Source organism: Candoia aspera, chromosome 13 (assembly GCF_035149785.1).
Source record: "Candoia aspera isolate rCanAsp1 chromosome 13, rCanAsp1.hap2, whole genome shotgun sequence".
Taxonomy (NCBI): domain Eukaryota; kingdom Metazoa; phylum Chordata; class Lepidosauria; order Squamata; family Boidae; genus Candoia; species Candoia aspera.
Window position 1 is genome coordinate 7,183,744 of NC_086165.1, and position 19,793 is coordinate 7,203,536.

The following is a 19,793-nucleotide window of genomic DNA, read 5'->3' on the forward strand; positions in this document are numbered from 1 at the left end:
TTTTCTGGGTACATGCAATTCACTGAATGTCAAGCAAACCAAGGGATCTGGGTCTGCACCAGACAGCAAACCATGAAAAGAAAAAAACGAAAAAAAAACTCTGAAGTTAAAACTAAGCAAGCCTGTGGTGAGAATGCCTCTAGCTAAGTTTCCTCTGATCTGCTTGCAGGTTTGTGTGAATACAGCAAAGGGTGAGGATGGGTCAGTGGAAATTAATAAATAGACCCCCCAACTCAAGATAACGCTCCCTGTAACTGAGAAGAGGAACCAGCCTTGAGAAGCCACGTTAGCTTTTCCCGATCCGGGCGTTCCCAAAGCGCGGGGAGTGCAGTTCCCATCCTCCCCGGCCAGCGCGGTGCGGAGGACGGCGATTGAAGTCCAGCAAGCCAGGCTCGTTCGGATGCCGCAACAACCGCGCTCGCCTTTAAGGTGGCAGAGGCTTCGCCCGCTGCCTTCGCACAACCCGCTGGCCCGCGCTGTTTTGCCCCCCGCTTCGTTCAGTGCCCCGCGCCACTCCGCGGAATCGGATTCGGCGCGCAGCCCTCCGGCCGGGCTCCCCAGCCAGAGGGCCCCGCGCATCGGGGGGACAGCGGCGGGGCCCCGCGGGGCGGGTGTATTTTTTTAAATAAGGCCCGGGCCCGCTGCCCCGCCCCCGAAAAGGCCCTTGAAAAGAGCCGGCATGGCCGCAGGGAGGGACCACTGCCGGGCGAGGGCGCCACGGGGGCTCCATGGCCGAAGGAGGCGACGCCGCGGGGGCGCCGGACGTGGTAAGCGCATCGCGCTGCGGGGCTCGCTCCGCTCGGCGCTTCTGGCTCCGCGGACGGACGGGGGGCGCCCCCGTAGCCCAGCTGCGACCTCGTTTCCTCCGTCCCGGCTCGTTCGCGTCCTCTCGGAGCGGCCGAGCCGTGGCCGGCGGAGGCGGCGCGGTTCGCCTCTGGCCGCCGCCGCGGCTCCTCCGCCCAGAGGAGGTCCCCGGAGTAGCTGGCCGCGGGGACTCGGGCGGAGTAAGGCTTACTCCGGAATTGCGGAGCGCGGGGAGGGGAGCGCGCCGTTCCGAGGATGGCCGAGCGGCTCTCCCGCGCGCGGAGCTCCTCCTCGTCCTCCCCGACTCCTAAATAGAAATTATTCCTCCCCGCGGCTGCTGGAGACCATGAGTGGCTGGCTTGCCCTTCTCAGCCGAGCAACTTTGGCTGTTGAAACTAGGGCGGTGTTTCTCAACCTTGGCAACTTGAAGACTTCAACTCCCAGAATTCCCGAGCCAGGAGACCACACTTAGTGGCTGAATTCTATCAACTCCGTTGTAAAACAAGCCCGAGATGTAGCTTAAAAGCAAACAGATTGACTGTGGCAGAACACTGAAGGGTGCCTATGTAAGAAGCATTTTGTGTCCTGCGCAGGCACACCCACCCCCAGGGACCGATGGAGCCAGGGATGTGCTGGACTTCCACTCCCATCGTCCTAGGCCGGGTCCCGCACAACCGAAGGGCGCCTGGTCGCAGATGGCACCTTCGAAGAGCCAGTCCTCTTTCTGTCTGGCAAAAAGACGCACCTAAGAGCAACTCTCGCAAATGCATGAAGCTCCTCCAGGGGGATCCACTCAGGGAGGGGCGAGCTTCTTCCAGGCTCCCATGGTTCAGTGCTTCTCAACCTTGACAACGTTAAGGTGGGTGGGGAATTCTGGGAGTTGAAGTCCACCCGTGTGAAAGTTACCACGGTTGAGAAACTTCCTTGAACTGGCCCAGAGCGAAGGTATGTTTTGACCGAATTCCCTGTTTTCTTCCAAGAGGGAGTTTAAAGGCCTATGAGGTCCCATTTCCTTGTTTCTTTAATCAGATCCTAGAGGATTATTTCATGATGGAGGAGGAAACAGAGGAAGAAACCCTGGTTGACAAAGCAGCTGAAGAGGATGAAATTGATCTTTATATTAACTTAACATTCACTTCAGGTAAAACGTACTGAAACGGTGAATCCCATCCTCTCCCGTTGAATTGGGAGTAGCTCGTAATAAAATAGTTCCGTAGAACAAAAGGGATCCGAAGCTGCCGTGATCGAATTTTCCTATTTTCTTTTATTTTCTTTAAAAGAATATAAATTAAAAAGTGTAAGACAGAAAAACATAAAAACGCATTTTAAGAAAAGTACAGATAATTTATCTGTGGAACTTGAAGATTTGTAACGCGGTACAAATTATGAACGGTAAACAATATATCAATACTGAAAATTATAGGCTAAAACTATGAAATATACTTCTGTGAAGAGAAAACTCAGATCCTGGATGTGATACAAAACAATATATGATGCTACAATGCAAGAAGTGTTTCCAGTTGGAATTAAATTCTGCATCAGATTTATTCTTTGTGTAGGGAAGTCCATAAAAAGTGTTAATGGCATGTGTATTAATATACCTGCATAAATATAATTAAAACATGGCTGATGACGGTGATCTCCTAGTTAGAAGGGTTTGCACTATTCCTCCCCAACCTTCATCCAGACGTAAGGACTCAGCCAGCTTGGGAATATATCTGGAGGGTGCCAGGTTGAAGATGGATGACTCCTCTTCCAAGTTAAAACCTGGTAGAGTTCACGCAGCATGTTTAACCTAGTTACTAAACTAAGCAGCCTTCTTACGTTTGTATAATGTGTTCAACCAGAAAATAAATAACTTAGCTAGAGTTGCACAGTCTGCGAAGGGTCAGAATGAACCAAGTTTAACATATGCAAGTGCTTTTGTTATGTCATTTTAAGTACTGAAGTATTGTGACTGCAGCCATTCTTTACAAGGAGGACCCCTTCTGGAGGCTGTCAAGTATATAAGGAGGACATTCTTCCACCTCTTTAGCCCCTTGAGCAACTGTGTCCTCTGTGATCTAGTAACATCCAACAAAACCCGAAATTTGTTAGTCCTGTTGTGAGGAGCACAGAAAATAAGACAGCTTAAGCACAGGACCTTTGTCAAGTCAGATCTCTTATTTACAGTGAGATTGTAATTATGTAAGAATTGTACTGCAGTTATAGACTTTTCCTTTTAGCATAAGGGTGTTTCTGCATTGACCTAGACATTTGTTCTCTTGCTTTGGAAGCCTACTCTGAAGACACTGGGGCAAAGGCTCTGACAACAGAATCCCAGAAAGTGGCTGAGGTTGACCCCGGGGAAGGGGTGGTGGCCATTGCTGGAGGAGAAAAGGAGACCAGAACTTCAGAGGTGGAACCCATGGTGGAAGATGGAGCAGGAGATGAAAGCCTTCCCAGAGTGTCTCAGCCCCATCATGGCATCATGGAAGAAGAAGAGGAAGCCATGGCTGACCATGGAGGGGTGCCTACAAGTGAGAATGCAGGAGAACTACATGAGCTGGAAGATCCAGCTGTTATGAGTGCTGTACGTGGTCAGCTGCTGCTGGAGGTGAGGGGAACCCTGGGGAACCTCCTTTGGTAGGATGCTCTCAAGATGGAGCTGAGCTGCAAGACTCATTGTGGGTGGTGGACCATCTGGCTGTGAAAGAAGGGATGTCCCCACCAGTCCATTGAAAGGGCATTGGTTGGAGTTGTTTCTCTTACAATGAAGCTACTGAGGTTGCTCTAAGCTATAGGAGAGCCCCCCAGGTTTTGATTCTTCTATTGTCTAGATCCCATCTTCTCTCAGGACTTGGAAGTGGTATGCATGGGGATCTCCCAGTAAAGCAGATTAAGTAGAGAGAAGGACGGGCTCTAAACCACCAGTGAACTCCGTAGTCTAGTGAACTCTCTTGGTCCATGTTCAGCACCTCAACAACTCTGCCACGAGGACTTCAAATTGCCTCTGGATTCTAATTTTGTAATTGACAAAAGTGGGGAGGGAATTTCATTCATGCATAGCAAAAAATAAAATTGATAACTGATGTTTTGTAATGCTGATAATGCTCTTGAAAAAAAATTAGTTTTAGAAGTGCCCATTTTGTGTTTGGGACATCTCATTCCTTCCTTAGTGGCATTTCTCTGTGACTTTCTTTGCTTGAATCCCCCTGTTTCTCCCCCTTTGCAGAGAGAAGATTCTGCTATTCTTGATAGCAAAGTTGCCAACAATCTTTCAGATTATTCTCCTGATTACTTGGTAAGACTGTATAATTTCTTTTCCCCCCGCCCTTCTGATAAATGTATATTAACAGAAGAAATAAAAAGGGAAGGATGGGGAGGAGGCAGGGTTTAGGAAAGATTTTACAGGAAGAAGCTGCTTTAGAAGGGTAGCAACAGTAGGCAGAAACATCAGCTGCCAAAGGAGCCCACATTTTCAGTTTTGACAGCAGATGAACCTAAGAAAATTTGGCCATGGAAGCACCAGAGTAAATAAATGTCATTCCCCTGTTCTAAGCTTTATCTTGAGTTGACAACTGAAATTCAATCTTTGCCAAGAGCTTAGCAAAAAAAAAAAAAACCTTTGCCAAATGCAGAAGAAAATGCCCTGTAAAAAGACGTGACTGTATTATTTCTGAAATGCCTCCCAGTATTTTCTCAGGAGCAACATGGAAAGGAAATAGAAGTTCAGAGCAATTTTGCATCCTTCGGGCCAGGAGCCCAGTGATCAAGGTGATTGTGTAAACCCATAAAAAGATCCCTAGTTGCATCTTGCACCAAGGCTTTGGTCCCTCAAAGTGGGCATTTTCCCCACCACAGGTGGTGCTTGCTTCCTTGGTTCTTTTATACAGAAAAAAATGCAGCCTTAATCGAAAATAGGCTGGCTGCAAACATTCCAGTGATTTGAACTCAGTTCTGAGATGCCTGCAGTGACTTAAGACAGGATGGGCAGGCTTGTAGGCTAATAGCACCCTATTTGCTGTTCCTTACCACCCTGAGAAAACTCAGTGGCAAATTGGGCAAAATTTCAGTAGCGTAACTCCTTTCCCCCAAAAAATTATGGGTGGAAATGGGTCTCTAGTTTTCATGCTAAAAACCAGAGGGGAAAACCTGGCTATCTCTTTTAGTGGTGTCGCTAGACCAGTGTTTCTCAACCTTGGTGACTTGAAGATGGGTGGACTTCAACTCCCAGATATCCCCAGCCAGCTCTGTTGAAGTCCACTCATCGTAAAGTCACTAAAGTTGAGCAACCCTGGCCTAAAGCCGCCTTCTGGCTGCTTCAGCATTAATTTCCAGGAAGCAAAGTTTGATAAATCGGTAATAGAAGCAGCCTTGAATGCCTTCTGCAGAAAGTGGGGGTCTTTAACTCTGCCAATTGCTCACAGTCATTTTGCCCCCATTGTCACCTTTGCATCTGTGTTTCCACCCCATTCAGACTGCTTCAAAATGTGGTATGTGGAGTCCAACTCTGAGAAGGGGCCCATCCTTATCTGTGATGCAGGTAACACTCTGTCTCTGCACTATTGCCCTCTGAAAACAGAACGGTTTGCCTAGACCTGGCTTTACCATCTATCCAGCTTAATTACACTCAGGTACACTAGCTACACTAAGCCAGGGTTGGCTGTGTTGATAATACACTAAGCCATAAACCGTGGTTTCCAAATTGCAGCAGCTAGATTCACCCAGTGTGCCAATAGAAGGGAATCTCTGTAGCTCAAAGTTGAACTGTGGAGTCCTTGGTGCTCCCTGAGCTTGGTTGTTGGCTAGCAGATGTTTCATACCCAACTAGTGCACTGATGGTGTTACATGGTTAGGCAATGAAACGTCCGCAAGCCAACAACCCAGCTCAGGGAGCACCAAGGACTTCACCTGGTATGGCAAGCCAAAAACAAACCACACAATGACATAAAATAATGTGTGAACCCAATCTGCTATGACTTGGAAGAGCTTAGAAATATTTGAAGCTGCTCAAACGTTAGGACATTTGGCTTTTGTTTTCAGAAGGAGAGCATACTTGGGTGGATGTGGAGGAGCAGAGATCAGCTGCATGGTTCTAGTGTTGAAGGAAGGAAGGATGGTTAGATGGATGGTGGAGTCCAGAGAGGAAAGAGCAAGAGATGATATTGGACCCATTTGCCTTAATTAAGCCAAGTTCTGGATTAATCCACTCAAAAAGGGCTCTGTTGGTAGCCTATTTCCATCTTCTGTTGTTCTTCCCCCGTGCTGTTTCTGCCATCTGGGGACCCCCCAGCCTGCGTTTTATTCCCAATGCTACTTCCTCTTGTTACTTTGGAATCCAGATCATTTGTGATTTGGGGCCTAAAAAGGATGGGTCAGCATTAGCCTCGTCCTCTTTCCTCCTCCGAGATGTCATTTCACTTCTGATGAAATGGTTTCAGCCCTGAAGGTTGGGGTCTGTGAATTAGCTTCAGAGCAGAAACCAAGCACATACCCCTAAATACACCAAGAGATACATTTGGTAGCAATGAGCGAACTGCACTGCATTCATGTCCCCGTTGACAGGATGTAGTCAGAAAAAGTCAAGAGGGCAGCCAGGATGATAAAACTGAAGCCCTTCAGCTTTTTATCTGCATTGTGATGGTGCTTCGATGGCACCATCGTGGCTACCATCTTGACTTTTTTGCCACTTCCTGTCAACCCCCCTATCTCCATAGCTCTAATTAATTGCAATTCAGGGTTGGCTGTCATTTCTTGTCCTTCAGGCACTGGAAAGGGCGTCTAGGTCTCCTGCTGACTTAGATTTCCTGACCTCACCAGTGCAGACCGGCTACCTCAATTCCCCTGATCTTGAGCCCTCGGGTTTCTGTGGGAGGACTCTGAAGCCCGCTTCCCAGCGTTTCATGCGGCAGGTAAGGGAAATTTCTTGAATTCCAGATTTCCAGAACCTCTCAATCTTGCAAAAGCTCCACGCTGTAGCAGGAACTTCCTTGCTGCGTCTGTTAAAATGCAGGTTGGCTCTCTGTCGCTTCCCTGTTGAGGGAATTAATTAATTATATTTAGTCCTCCGGTGGAGTCTGTTAGGGACCAGGCAGTGGAGGGGCCAAATCACAGTAGTTGACTAGCATCTACGTCTGTGCAGGAACCCACTTGCAGTCAGATGCCCTCTTCCTGCCAGCCCCATCTTTTCTTTCACTCAAGTCGCCGTGAAAGGGCCAAGGTAATGCGGTTAGCAGAGATTTGAACTGATCTCTTCTGCAGGAATTCTGGAAATTAAGCTGAAAATTAGGCCAAATCCTGCTGATCAACTCCCCCCCCCCCATTTTAGAACAATAAGGTGGTTGGCTTGAGATGGTGTCAAGATCCCCAAGAGTTTTGGATTCTGCTTTGAATACGCATTATATATACGGTTGAGCTGTATGTTTGTACTTCTGCATCTTGATGATTGTCACTCAATGGTCATCTTCCTGCCTCGCAGCAATCTTCAGTGATGTCGCCTTCCGTAAGAACGCCTTATCCATTCACTCCACCCCGCAGGACACGTCGTCCGTTTGGCCTTAGTCAGGTGATGTGCCGTGCAATCTGACCGTTGTACCTCTAAGATGCTAATTTCATTTAGGAGCCAGGCAAAACAGCTGACTTTTTAAAAGGAATGGAGTTTACCCATTCCAGGGCTTTGTCCAACTCAAGGCCCAGGACAGCAGTCAGCATTTCATTCAAAGCAGCAATTAAAATTTTGCGTCTGCAACTTAATTCCTGCATGTATCTGGATGTAGGATGCAGGACACAGTAACACCCAGCAAGTTGCTTGAAAGAAGGTTTTGTAACGTTTGGGGTGGTGGTGAAGGCCCCAGGCTAGAAACTGGGAGACCGTGAGTTCTAGTCCTGCCTTAGGCATAAAGCCAGCTGGGTGACCTTGGGCCAGTCACACACCCTCAGTCCTAGGAAGGAGGCAATAGCAAACCACTTCCAAACATCCTTGCCAAGAAAACTGCAGGGACTTGTCCGGGCAGTCTCCAAGATTGGGCACAATTGAACAGATTAAAAAAAAAGGGTGGGGGGCATGTAGGCTTGGTTGGGTCCAGAGATGATCAACCATTTTCAGTCTGAGGGCCACATAAGTCTTTTAAATGGTGTGCCAGGGCTGCACTTCAGAAAGTGGAGAGGGCCAGGACAAAAAATGCATTTTAAAATGAATTAAAATTGCATAAATATGATTAGAGTTTGCTGGCACATAATCAATTTTAAAAAGTGATTATTCTGCATGTTAATTCCTCCAGATAGCCTTAACACTGGAATTCAGCACCGGCTTTTGGAAAGGTGGTGGGAATCAAGTTTCTGACCGCGCATCCCTACTTAAAGTGCCCAACTCTTGGAAATCCACGCAGCTTGCATCTCTTCCTTTTTCTCTCTAGTGCAGTGTTTCTCAACCTTGGCAACTTTAAGAGCCTGGCTGGCTGGGGAATTCTGGGAGTTGAAATCCACACCTCTTAAAGTTGTCAAGGTTGAAAAACACTGCTGAAGCGGATTTCTATGCTGGTAGGACTCCACACTTCCGCATGCAGAGAGGAAGGTTGGAGTGCCCCCTGGTGGCTAGATGTAGTCTCTGCAGGCCATGAGAAGCTGCTTCTGGGAAGCATCTGTAACTTCTTTCTAAATATTTTCCCTGGTCAGATCATTCGAGTGGCAAGTTTAGAAAGGAGTTCTTGAAATTTAGAAACACTGAGAATATTTTAGAAAAAAAATACAATCCATGGTCATCCTTGTCAACAAAAAAGGCCCACTATCCTCAATACTAGCTGAACATAGTACTATTAATATAGACTAGTTTTGTTGGATTTTTTGCATAACAGGCTGGCAGTCGGGTGAGCAACTGCTCACCATCGGTGGTCCCTAGCCCACTTTTTTCAGCTTCCCCTCATTTGGTGGGATCACCTGGTAGGCCCCTTATGGAGCTGAGTATTCAAAAAATTAAAGTGCACCCCTCCAGCTGGGACAAGATTACTCAGCTGGAACAGGCATCTTTGTTACAGGTAGTCCTTGACTTACGACCACAATAGGGACAGGAAAATCGTCGTTAAGCAGTGTGGTTGTTAAATGAGGCATCCCTTGACCGCACCCAATTTTATGACCTTTTTTGCAGCGGTCATTAAGCGAATCACACAGTTCCCCATTGATTTTGCTTGCTGGAAGCTGGCTGGGAAAATTGCAGATGTCAGTCATGAGGCCCCGGGGTGGTGCGACTGTCGTAGATACATGCCAGTTGCCAAGTGCCGAATTTTGATCAGAAGTGACCGTGGGGACGTTGCGACAGTCGTAAGTGTGAGGAGTGGTCGTAAGTCGCTTTTTTAGCACCGTCGAACTTCAAACAGTTGCTAAACAACTGGTCGTAAGTTGAGGACCACCTGTTCTCTGCATTGGAGAAGCAGCCAAGGTGGCATTAGCCAATTCTTCCTGATAAGCGAGAGTGTACAGATGCTCCCACTGGGTTCCTTCCTAAAGAACTTCAAAGAGATTTTGGACTGCTAAACGCTCATTTGCTTGCTGTGATCTTCCTCTCGTTGCCTCTGATGAAGAACGTAACGGCAACTGTGACTGTGGTCTAACCCCGCATTCCCTCCTCAGATGTCAGGCTATGCTTCTCCGCCTCCGTTCCCGCCTTTCTTTTCCAATGCCAGCAGCCCCACATGGGCTTTGACTCACACACCTGAAACACCGCCCTTCAGTCCACTGAGCAGCAGCCAGCAGAAGATCAGGTAAAAGAGGGGTCAGACGACTCGGCCGCCGCCTCTGAATGGACGTGGGAGTCACTGCTTCCTTTTGTCTTCAATTTTTGTAGCTTGCCCAGCACTATGACCCAGCTGCATCCTTTGCACCAGCGGTTTCTCACCCAGAGGCAGCAAGGGCAAGAAAGGAGGTAAAGGGGTAGAGAAAATTGAAGGGGGAGAGCAAACACAGGCATTTTTGTCTCTAATTGTTGCGTCCCACGTACTGTAAGAGCAAGGGAGAAAGAATAATACAGGTTTCAGTGACAATGATGTGTCACCAAGCCAGTGCTGACTCTTGGCGAACAGACAAATTCTCCCTGCGACAGTCTGTTCCCAACCTGACCCTTCGGGTGTCCCAGCAGCGCACCACCATTGCTGCAACCGAGTCCACCCCCCTTGCTGCTGGTCGTCCTCCTCTCCTCTTTCCTCCCACCTTTCCCAGCATCAGAGCCTTCTCCAGAGAGCGGGGTTTCAGCGTTCAATAAAGTATCATTAATGCTACTCTGGGGTGAATACAGGATCTTGCAAACCGTAATAGGAATTCCCAGCCTCGTTTATACTGAGTTGTTTGAAGGGGAATCTCCTTGAAATGCTTTTTCCCAAATGTTTTCCCACCAGGGCTGAATTGTTGTGCAGGAGATAAGCTGTCCTTGATTTGCCCCCAGATCTCCTACCCTTGCTTCAGTCTCTCAGTCTAACACATGAATGGTTATGTGGCTTAGTGTACTTGTTCCACACAGTGGCCACCCTCTGGTGGAACAAGTCCCAGATCAGGTAAGGCCTTCAAAATAAAATTTAGACTGAGTTGGTTACTGACCTTCCATTTCTGGAAGGTTAGCCCAGATGATTCAAGAGCAACTTCAACACGTCCCCCGAGAGTTAGAGTAAAATGATATGTTTCTTGGGTAAAGTTGACGTCTTAGAGCAGGGGAGGTAGAAGGCTGCGAAGCGCATCTCATAGCTCATGTTCCTGCTTACCTCAAAGAATTCCCTGTATAGAATCCCAGCCACCAGAGGTGGACCCTTTCTCTGCACTCATGACTCCGATTGAAAAAGATTGGGTGATAAAGGTGCAGATGCTACAGTTGCAGAGCGAAAACCCCCAGCGGGATGACTATTATTACCAGGTGAGTGCAGGAGAGGGGTGGAGTCAGTCTCAAATTGTGGGCTGGGCAGGGTGAATCGTGGGGGGGCGCTTGGGATGGGCATCACATTGGATTGCTTGTAGCTGTAGGCCCACCCTTGCTGTTCTGGAAGTGATGCTGCAGGGGAGGGACTGAGGACAGAAGTCAAGGAAGGCATGAGAAACTGGGCAGAAGGTCTCTTGGGGATACCATCAAGCAATAGCAGCTCTTCCCCACCCCTCCTCCCCCCCACCAGGCCCCCTAAGAATAGTTATTTATTATTTATTTATTTTTCAAATTTTGACACTGTCCATCTCCCCCGCACAAGAGGGACTCTGGGCGGTTTACAATAAAAACAAAACAATAACCATTACTGTTGATTTACCTATTAGGTCATTCAATGTACAGGCTACAACCAAGATGCATAGTTTTTTTTTTTCCTGGCCAAGAACAGTGCTTAGTCTTGAGCCACACTCCAGAAAGAGGGATCAAAAGTTAACCTGGCCTTTAACTTAAACTGTTTATGTACCATTAATACAGGTGGTCATTTCATTTCATTTCATTTCATTGATTAGTCGAATTGACCTTATCAATACAGCAAGACAACATTAAAATATAAACAAAGCATAATCAAATAAGGGATACAATACTAAAACAAAATACATGTATATGTGTTCACAGTACAAGGAAGCAGTAATCAGATGAGAGAGTCGCCTTTACAGGGTATAATGCAGATAGTCCTCAACTTACGACCATTAATTTAGCGACCATTTAAAGTTACAACGTTGCTGGGAAAAGTGACTTCTGACTGGTCCTACGGCTGTCGCAGCATCCCCGCAGTCACATGATCAAAATTCAGGCACTTGGCAATCAGCATTTGCAGCGTCCCAGGGTCACGTGATTGCCAGTTGCAACCTTTCCAGCTGGCTTCCGACAGGCAAAATCAATGGGGAAATCATGTGATTTGCTTACCGACCGCTGAAAAAAATGTAATGAAATTGGGGGCAGTCACATGATGCCTCACTTATTGACTGCACCGCTTAATGACAAATTTTCCGATCCCTATTGTGGTTGTAAGTCAAGGAATTTTCCAATCCCTATTGTGGTCATAAGTCGAGGACTATCTGTGTATCCCCCTCTATCGTGTATCTTACACTTTCCTCTTAGGTCAGAGTAAACATTTCAATTTAGTGCCAACTTTAGGAGAGTCTTAGGAGCCATACGTGAGACTTTTTAGGGCTGCACATGGTCCTGGAGCTTCAGGACATCCTGAGGCTGAAGTGAGCTGCTTTCTCGGTGGGGAAGATGCAACGAGAGGGGTTCTTAAAAGCAGTCCTCCCCAGTGGTTGGTCAGGAGGGTCACTGCCTGGACCAAACAGGTTTCAAAAACCATCATTCAGCCCCTGTTGAAGATGCAAACGGGAAGCAGGACAGACATGATGCGGTAAATACAGCCCTAATCAGCATACTGTAGGCTCGCCCTGCTTTGACCAGTGGACTGTCCTGTCCTGTCCCCAGGAGTATTATCGCAAACTGGAGCACAAACAAGCTGAGAAAGGACTCCTTGCAGGGTGTAAACCGGAGGTCCCTAAGCTAGTCACCCCGTATATCCAGAAAGTGGAGACGTATGAATCTGGTAAGTCCTGCGCGAGCGGGTTTCTAAGGAGTGGAAATGCCCAGACGCTGCTAACGATGACTTCCTCTGCCAGTAGTGCGAATTCCGGGGTCCTTAGGCCAGGTAGCCATGTCCACGTGCTACAGTCCTCGCAGGGCTATCGATGCCGTGCACCACTTCTCTCTGGAACAGGTACGTGCCCGATCTTTTTGCCCGTGTTTATCTGAACGGCACCCTCGTGAGCCTCTCTTTGTATATGGGGGGGTGGGCAGAGAGAGAGACTGTTTGAAATAATGCACGTGAACCTTAAAAGTATTAAACCGAGGTTCTCCTGGATCTCAGGTGAATATAGTTCATCATTTTACATTAATCACTCCACTCCCTGCAACTCATCTGGAAAATTCTGCTTTGCAAATTCTGTGGAAACCGGCCTGCAGACTTGTTAGAACACAGTGCAGATTGTCTTCTCTTACAGATACTTGTTTTCGTTTCCCCTCTTTATTTTCCAAGGCTGTAGGGAATCAACGGCTACAAGTGCTGTACCAGATTGAAAAGGTGAGTTGCTGGCCAGTTCTCGCATTGTACTGTTTAACAGTCGGGTAGATTAAAGTGGATAGTCTCCTTTCTTGAGTCTCCTCGAGTACAGGTAGTCCTCACTTAATGACTGTTTGTTTAACGACAGTCCGAAGTTACAACAGCCTCGGAAAAAATGCTTTACGGCCTGTATTCACACACCAGAAAATTGATTCTTAAGTGGTGCAGTTGTTAAGTGTGTCACCATGTGACCGGGCCCGATTTTACAACCATTTTTACGACAGTTGTTGAGTGAATCACAGGTCATTAAGCGAATCACCGCAGTCATTAAATAAATCCAGCTTCCCCAATGGATGTTTTTTTGCCAGAAACTGACAAAAAAGGTTGTGAATTGCAAGCATGTGACCCTGAGACACTGCAACTGATCATAAATGCCAGCTGGTTGCCGAGTGCCTGAATTGTGATCATGTGACCCCGGGGTGGTGCAGCAGTTTGCGACAGTCGTAAGTATGAGTACAGGTCACAAGGCACTTTTTTCGAGGCCATCACAACTTTGGACCATTGTTAAACAAACGGTTGTTAAGCGAGGACTACCTGTACAAAGCAGGGCATCAAATACCTGCAGGAAACTACTACTATGTCTTGTAAAGTCCTGGCTGATGTTTACGTGCTGTGGAAACAGATGTACCTTTGGCTCCTGGAGATGGAGGACACTCAGCGGAAACTGGACCAGGCCCCGGCAGAGAAGCATCCCCATTTCTGTGAGAAACGTGACCACGTGGTAGAGCGCATCTACCAAGCACTGAGAAGTGAAGAATTCACTCCTGGGGAAGGGTGAGTCCAAGACAAACGACTAGCATGAATGCATTGCATCAGCCCGTCCCACGAGAGCTGGCAGGGAAGGCACGTTAAGGGTTCCACCCACCGGGGACTTGCACTCAGTGGGTCCCAGAAGCTGGGCCTTCTCTGCCATGGCTCCCCCACTGTGGAACCTTCTCCCCCCTGAAATTAGGCTTGCTCCTTCCCTGCTATTGCTTAGGAAGCCCCTCAGGACCTGGTTGTGTCGTCAAGCCTGGGGTCTTTGGGAGCGGGGGACGTTCTTAGGCGGCTCTATTAGGATTGACATTCTCGCTCTCTCCGCGGGGTTGGCATACTTTAAAATTTTTCGATAATATTCTTACTTTAATAATTACTTTCATCTGTTAGAATGGTTTAATTGTTGTACAAGAGTCACCTTGTGTGGGATGGGCAGCCATATAAAGAGGGAGGAAGGAAGGAAGGGCACCTTTAGAGACACACACCTCTGTGTCTACATGAATCCCTTCACTTTAGCTGCTTTCTCTAACGCAGCCTTTCTCAACCTTTTGACCTTGGAGGAACCCTTGAAATATTTTTCAGGCCTCGAGGAACCCCTGCACATTCAGGCTCAGATCTAAGCCAGAAGTTACAAAATGGTTATATTCGTTCCATGGGTAGGCCTGTCTATATGCATTATCAGTGTTCTTAAACTAAAAATACAGAATGAAACTGACCTCTTTAAGGTGAAGTTGCCCGGATTTGAAATAATTCTTCAAATAAATCGTGCTCTCCCAGGGACCCCCTAGTGACCTCTCGCAGAACCCTGGCTGAGAAACCCTGCTCTCGTGCATCAGCAGTTATCTCCCTTACTCATTTTTGGATCCCAACTCTCCTCTTTCCCGCTAAAGCAGGCTTCTTATAACCCAGCGTTTTCCACATCGGCTGGAACGGTCGTTCCCATCATCCCTGCTGTATGGCCACCTGCTTTCCAATTTGAGAAGGCCTTTTTCTACCCATGTTGACTGGGAATTCTGGGTGGGCAGTCCCAGGAGATCCAAAGGGTGCCCGGTTGCTCTTATGCAAGAGTTAGAAGATAATAATTTCTGGAAATTCCAGGGAATTTCTGTAGCTGTAATGCTGAGCAACTTGTGTTTTGGAGTGTGTTTTTCTCACGCCCACAAAGTCTTGGCTTTGATTTCCTTGGGGGTTTTCTTTCAGAGAGGCGAAAGAGGAGTTTCTACAGATTCTGCTGGTAGGAAAAGGGAAGCGGCTGGTGGCACGCCTCCTCCCGCATCTCTCCCTGGAGCAAGCCAAGACGACCCTTGTTAGTATTGCTCAGCACCTGGCAGTCCTCATCAAGAAGGACTTGCTGGAGGAGGTACTTGTTCTTGTCCTACTTCTCCTTTAGCCATTATCAAGAGACAGTGGCCTTTGGAGATCCCTGCACAGGGAGGAAAACCCATCTTCCGAAAGGTGTGCCTTTGCACTCAGACACTAATAAGGTAGCCTTCCATTCTGCCATTTTGACTGCTTGCTTCACTCAATGACGGGGAGGAACAGAGAAGTCCTTCCCCATTTCCTGGACAGCTCTCTGAGTCACCCGTCTCCCTTTAACACATTCTCAAGTATATATGTTTGCAGCTGCAAGGCTTGGCAGATCTAGTCTTGTTGATCAGAGTCAAGGTACTCATGAAGTAGAACTTCATGGCTCCCATAGGAACCATGGGGACACTTCATCCACCCTTTCCTTCAAAAGAGGAAACTTCTGGATATCTGGAAGAGCTGTCCACCATTGTAGAAACTAACATCCCTAAAAAGGTTCACTGGAGGATTGGAGGTATTTCACTCCACATTGGGTCATTGGCTCAGAGTATTGGTTATGGTGTGTGGTCTCCACTGTGTGCCCCCCCCCTCCATCTCTTGTAGCAGAGGAGCTACTGTTAATTCAGCAACCACAGGAGGGCTCTAGATGCCCCTAACTTTGGTCTACACTGCCTGTAGCAGTTCTCCAAGTTTTCAGTAGAGGGACTTTCTTTGGTCTCCTGAAATACTCTGAGGACTCAGTGTGGGAATTTTTGCATGCAAGGCCAGTGTTTTGCACTTTTAAGAACCACCTGACAGAATTGGCAGCAAGAGTATGGCTTGACTCCTCCTGGGCTGAGATCGTCAGAAGACAATTAGACAAAATGGATGAACTTGGTTCAAGTTGATTTCCCACACTTATTGTGTGGGGTGGGTTGCAATCTGGATTTGTTCAGAGGTTCAGTGTGTCGATATTGCTAAAATGGGTTTGCATGTGTGCTGTGGTTGGTTCAGCCATGGTTTGTTGAATACACTATAACTGGCTAAGTTCACTCAACATATGAAGTAATGAATTTGCAAATCACAGGAATGGTCCATATAGGATGTTAAGCAAAACCAGGCAACATTATGGTTTAGTCCCATGGGCAAACCCAGCCTAGATAAAATGGTTGCTTGGATTCCACAGTATCTCTGATCTGTGGATTGGATATGATCATCTCTCCCAGAGTTGGAAGGCTTCAGTTTGATCTAACATTTGTCACTTTGCCAACCTTCTTCCATGCCCTTTGGACTGTGGCAGACCCTGCCTATCCTCTACAATCCTCTCTGTGACACCATTGGACAGCTGACGTTCAGCGAGTTGATGGACATCCTCCAGGAACTAACCCAGTTGCAGCCTGATTCTGTCAAACAGTCCCTCGCTTTGATCTTTAGCAACAAGGTATGGGAGTGCACAGATTCAGAGCAGAGGTTCTTGGCACCCATCTCAGAATCCAGATTAGATTGAGAGGTGGTGGGTTTTTCTTAGGGAAAAACCTAAGCATGGACTTATTTATTTACTTATTACTTTTCCCATCTTGAGAGTGACTGAGTTGAGTCCAAGTGCTTTACTAGCGGGTCTTTTTCTCTCCACCCCAACCTTCCCAAGTTTGCCATCTCGCTGCTGTATCTGTTGTTAAGCCATGGTGAGAAGTGCCTCTCTTCGGACACATCCCTGAAGCCTGATAACAAAGACTTGGAAAAATGGTGAGGGACCATCTGGTGAGCGGAGTGATCCAACTCTGGTTCGGCTGACAACTTCCGGGTTCCCCACTGTTGCAACTGTGTCCTTCTTCACAGGGTGGACATGGTGCTTCTCGTTGCAAGGGAGCTGTCTCAAGTTCCCAAAGCTTCCATGGTGGAACCACTTCACCTTCCCAGCAACCTCCTCTTCCTCTTCTGTCGCTATGTGGACAAAGACATTGTGAACCGCTTGGATGTCCAGATGGAGTGAGGATTACCCCTGGGTAAGGGAGTGTGCTGGATGAAGGTAAGTATACCTGTAAGAGTTGAACATGGCAGGGCAAAGCTGTAGATGAAAGCTCCAGGGTCCTTGTAGTCTGGTCACCTGGTGGGAAGTTAGGGACTTCTTTAGTACATGCATGTCTCCTTTCAGCTCACTTTGGTCTTTGATCTGCCATGTAACCTCCAGGGCTTGCTGAACTACAACTCCCAGCATTCTCAGAAAGTATGGCTAATAGTGAAGGATCCTGGGCATGGTAGTTCAATAACATCTGGAGCTCCACAGGGCCCCACCATCACCTCTTTTATCATGGATGGACATGTGAACTCATTGCTCTCTTAGAAATCGGGAAGGAGGGCCCTGACCATGGATATGGGAAAGAGGACTGCTTGCCTTTCTATAATGCCTGTCCTGTTCTTCCCTTGCTTGTTTTCATTTGACGTTTAGTAACTTACTACGCTGGTCCTCCTAATCAGAAACATGGGGAGATCTTTTACAGCTTGCTGGACCAGAAATCCTTATAACAGGAGCAGCGTTCCAGGAAGACATCTTCCTCAGTCCTGCCTGGGACTGAAAGTAAATGCTTCTACATGCGGGCCAGACACTTTGGCTGCTGGTGCCTTGCTCTTGCCTGCCTCCAGCATAACCCTGGGATTGTCCTCAAAGCTGCAAGACTTCATCTTCGAGGGCTTTTAAGCTGAAATAGGGCCATCAGTGAGAGCCAGTTCAGTGTAGTGGCTAAGGCATCAGGCTAGAAACGGGGAGACCATGAGTTCTAGTTGTGCCTTAGGCGCAAAGCCAGCTGGGTGACCTTGGGCCAGTCCCCCTCTCTCAGCCCCAGGATGGAGGCAATGGCAAACCACTTCTGAAAAACCTTGCCAAGGAAACTGCAGGATTGTCCATGCAGTCCCCAGGAGTCAATGCTGACTCAGAGGCACCAAAAAAAGAAAAAAGGGCCATCGGTATGACCTGTCCAAGATTAGACTTAAGCCTGTTTTGTTTAAGATAACTGTAGGTGTCCTTCTACTGCCCAGCCAAGGAAGAGGGTGCTTAATTACTGATTAACAGGAGTTCAGGAGATGTAATTCTGATAGAGCACTGCCAAAACAAACAGTAGAATGTGATACAGTTGTTCTTGATCATGGGATTCCTCTTTAGCTGTTTTGCTTGGTGTGCCATCTGTTAGATCTAACATCTCCACTGTTAGAAAATGTGTAAAGTTGACTGACCAGCGGTTGATGAGCTGCCAATTAAAAAAACCCAAGTCTTCCTTGTTTGATGCTTAGTGACTCATGGGTCCATAGTTTTCTAGCAACCATCCAGAAGCAGCTTCCTGTTGACATCTTGGACGATATTTCTAGGCAAGGACAATTATGAAATACCTGCTGCGTATACTCGGCAGCTGAACTTGGCAATCCTTATTTTTGCAAAGAACGCAATGGAGAGGATCGCAGAGTTGCAGGAACTCTGCTGGATTCTCAAGCTTGCCTTTGTTTCACAGGTGATGCCTTCATCAGCAGCTGCAAGACTTGGAACCACGCTGGTCCTGCCCATCTGGACTTTGGCCAGCAGCTTCTAGTAGCCAGATGCTACTAGAGATGTACAGGAAATGTTTCAGAACTGGATCCTTAATTTAACAACACAGATTTGTTTGGGTTGTTTTTGCTTTTTTTTTTTTTTTTGGTTCCGGTTTTTTGTAATACTCTGTGCCAATTGTAAATATCCAGTGCTGGCGCTAGAGCGCACGCCACACCAACGTGCTCAGCCTGAGTAAGTGGACATAGGCTGGCCTCTACAGTGAGTACTAGGGGCCACTGATGGGGAGATAACTTTATTTTTTATTGTCTTTGGTATGTACAGCACTTAAATACAATAAAAGCAACTCAAACTTGTTTGATATCTTAACATGGGGGGACTGGGGTTGGTGACTAGGTAACTAGACTTGCTCTTGATCAAGATAGCTCCAACGCGCCTGTTGTCTCCAGAAGTGTGGAAGCTTCAGCCCTTAAAATTCCAAAAGAGGGATACAGCCAGTGGCAGACATTGTCCTCTTTCCAGGCGAGTCTGCAGGGTATAGTCCAAAAAGTCAGGTTGGCATTCATGACAGTGCAGCTGGAGCTCCATGCATTTTTTATGTGTAGATGCCTTTTTTAACCATATCCTGCAGATAACCTCCGCGTCTTCCCATCAGCTGTGCCCACCCAGCAGTTGGGACATGCAGAAAAGCTTCACTGTGACTCTTAAGGCACACAAGAAATTGCACTCTGAAAGATCTTGGCCTCAAGTCCTTCATGATTTCAAAGGTCACTGCAAATTCTTTTGAGTTATGCCTGGTCCCTGGTGTGGTTGTTAACAGTAAAACCCAAAGTCAACTTGTAGAGGTCAGATACTCTGCAGATATGCACGTTGCCCCTTCCAGCTACATCATATAGAACAGACTTGGTCCAAAGCAGTTAAGCTCACAACGTTCAGAATTCTGGGGCGGGGGGCGGGGCTTGGGTAAGGATGTCCCAGCTCCCCATATGTAGTTTGCAAAGTCACGCCCACCCCTGCTGGGAGGTCTCTTTCAAGTGTAATCATCTTAAAATCATATTGTTGAAGAGATTCCCCATTCAGCTATGTGTTTTTATCGTGGGCCCCTCACGTCTCTAACGAGTATAATGTTTTTCCACTACCCTAACGCAAAAATTGCCAGATCATTCCCTGTAGCTCTTCCGGTCTCATTCACCGGAACAGTAGCTGCATTGTAACTGGGTCCTTCCCTCTGCTTTGCTTAAGCAAGATGTTGCAACTGCTCAGCAGAATCACTGCAGAGGCTTCTACAATTTTACCAGCCAGAAAGAGGAACCAATCTACATCTAGAA

At 47.4% G+C, this 19,793-nt stretch overlaps 1 protein-coding gene across 2 annotated transcripts; it reads left to right on the plus strand.

The window, feature by feature from the left end:
• Positions 1-687: 687 nt before the first annotated feature.
• PATL2 (PAT1 homolog 2) lies at positions 688-18,821 on the plus strand. 2 transcript variants are annotated; one of them, XM_063314051.1, is made up of 19 exons: positions 688-767; positions 1,834-1,945; positions 3,081-3,400; positions 4,019-4,087; positions 5,264-5,329; positions 6,552-6,698; positions 7,265-7,351; positions 9,412-9,542; positions 9,626-9,703; positions 10,540-10,681; positions 12,197-12,314; positions 12,388-12,485; positions 12,804-12,848; positions 13,510-13,661; positions 14,844-15,003; positions 16,228-16,368; positions 16,576-16,673; positions 16,767-16,956; positions 18,431-18,821. In XM_063314051.1, the coding sequence occupies exons 1-18, from the start codon at positions 729-731 to the stop codon at positions 16,918-16,920; spliced, it is 2,157 nt and encodes a 718-aa protein (XP_063170121.1). In that variant the 5' UTR covers positions 688-728; the 3' UTR covers positions 16,921-16,956; positions 18,431-18,821. The 2 variants fall into 2 exon arrangements, with proteins under 2 accessions (XP_063170121.1, XP_063170122.1); XM_063314052.1 differs by lacking the exon at positions 7,265-7,351 and having other exon boundaries at positions 3,057-3,400.
• The last annotated feature ends 972 nt before the right edge of the window (positions 18,822-19,793 follow it).

Coding starts and splice junctions, on each gene's coding strand:
- PATL2 (XM_063314051.1), top strand. CDS start 729: ATGGCCGAAGGAGGCGACGCCGCGGGGGCGCCGGACGTG. Junction 9,543..9,625: donor AGCAGCCAGCAGAAGATCAG/GTAAAAGAGGGG, acceptor CAATTTTTGTAG/CTTGCCCAGCACTATGACCC. Junction 10,682..12,196: donor GGGATGACTATTATTACCAG/GTGAGTGCAGGA, acceptor TCCTGTCCCCAG/GAGTATTATCGCAAACTGGA.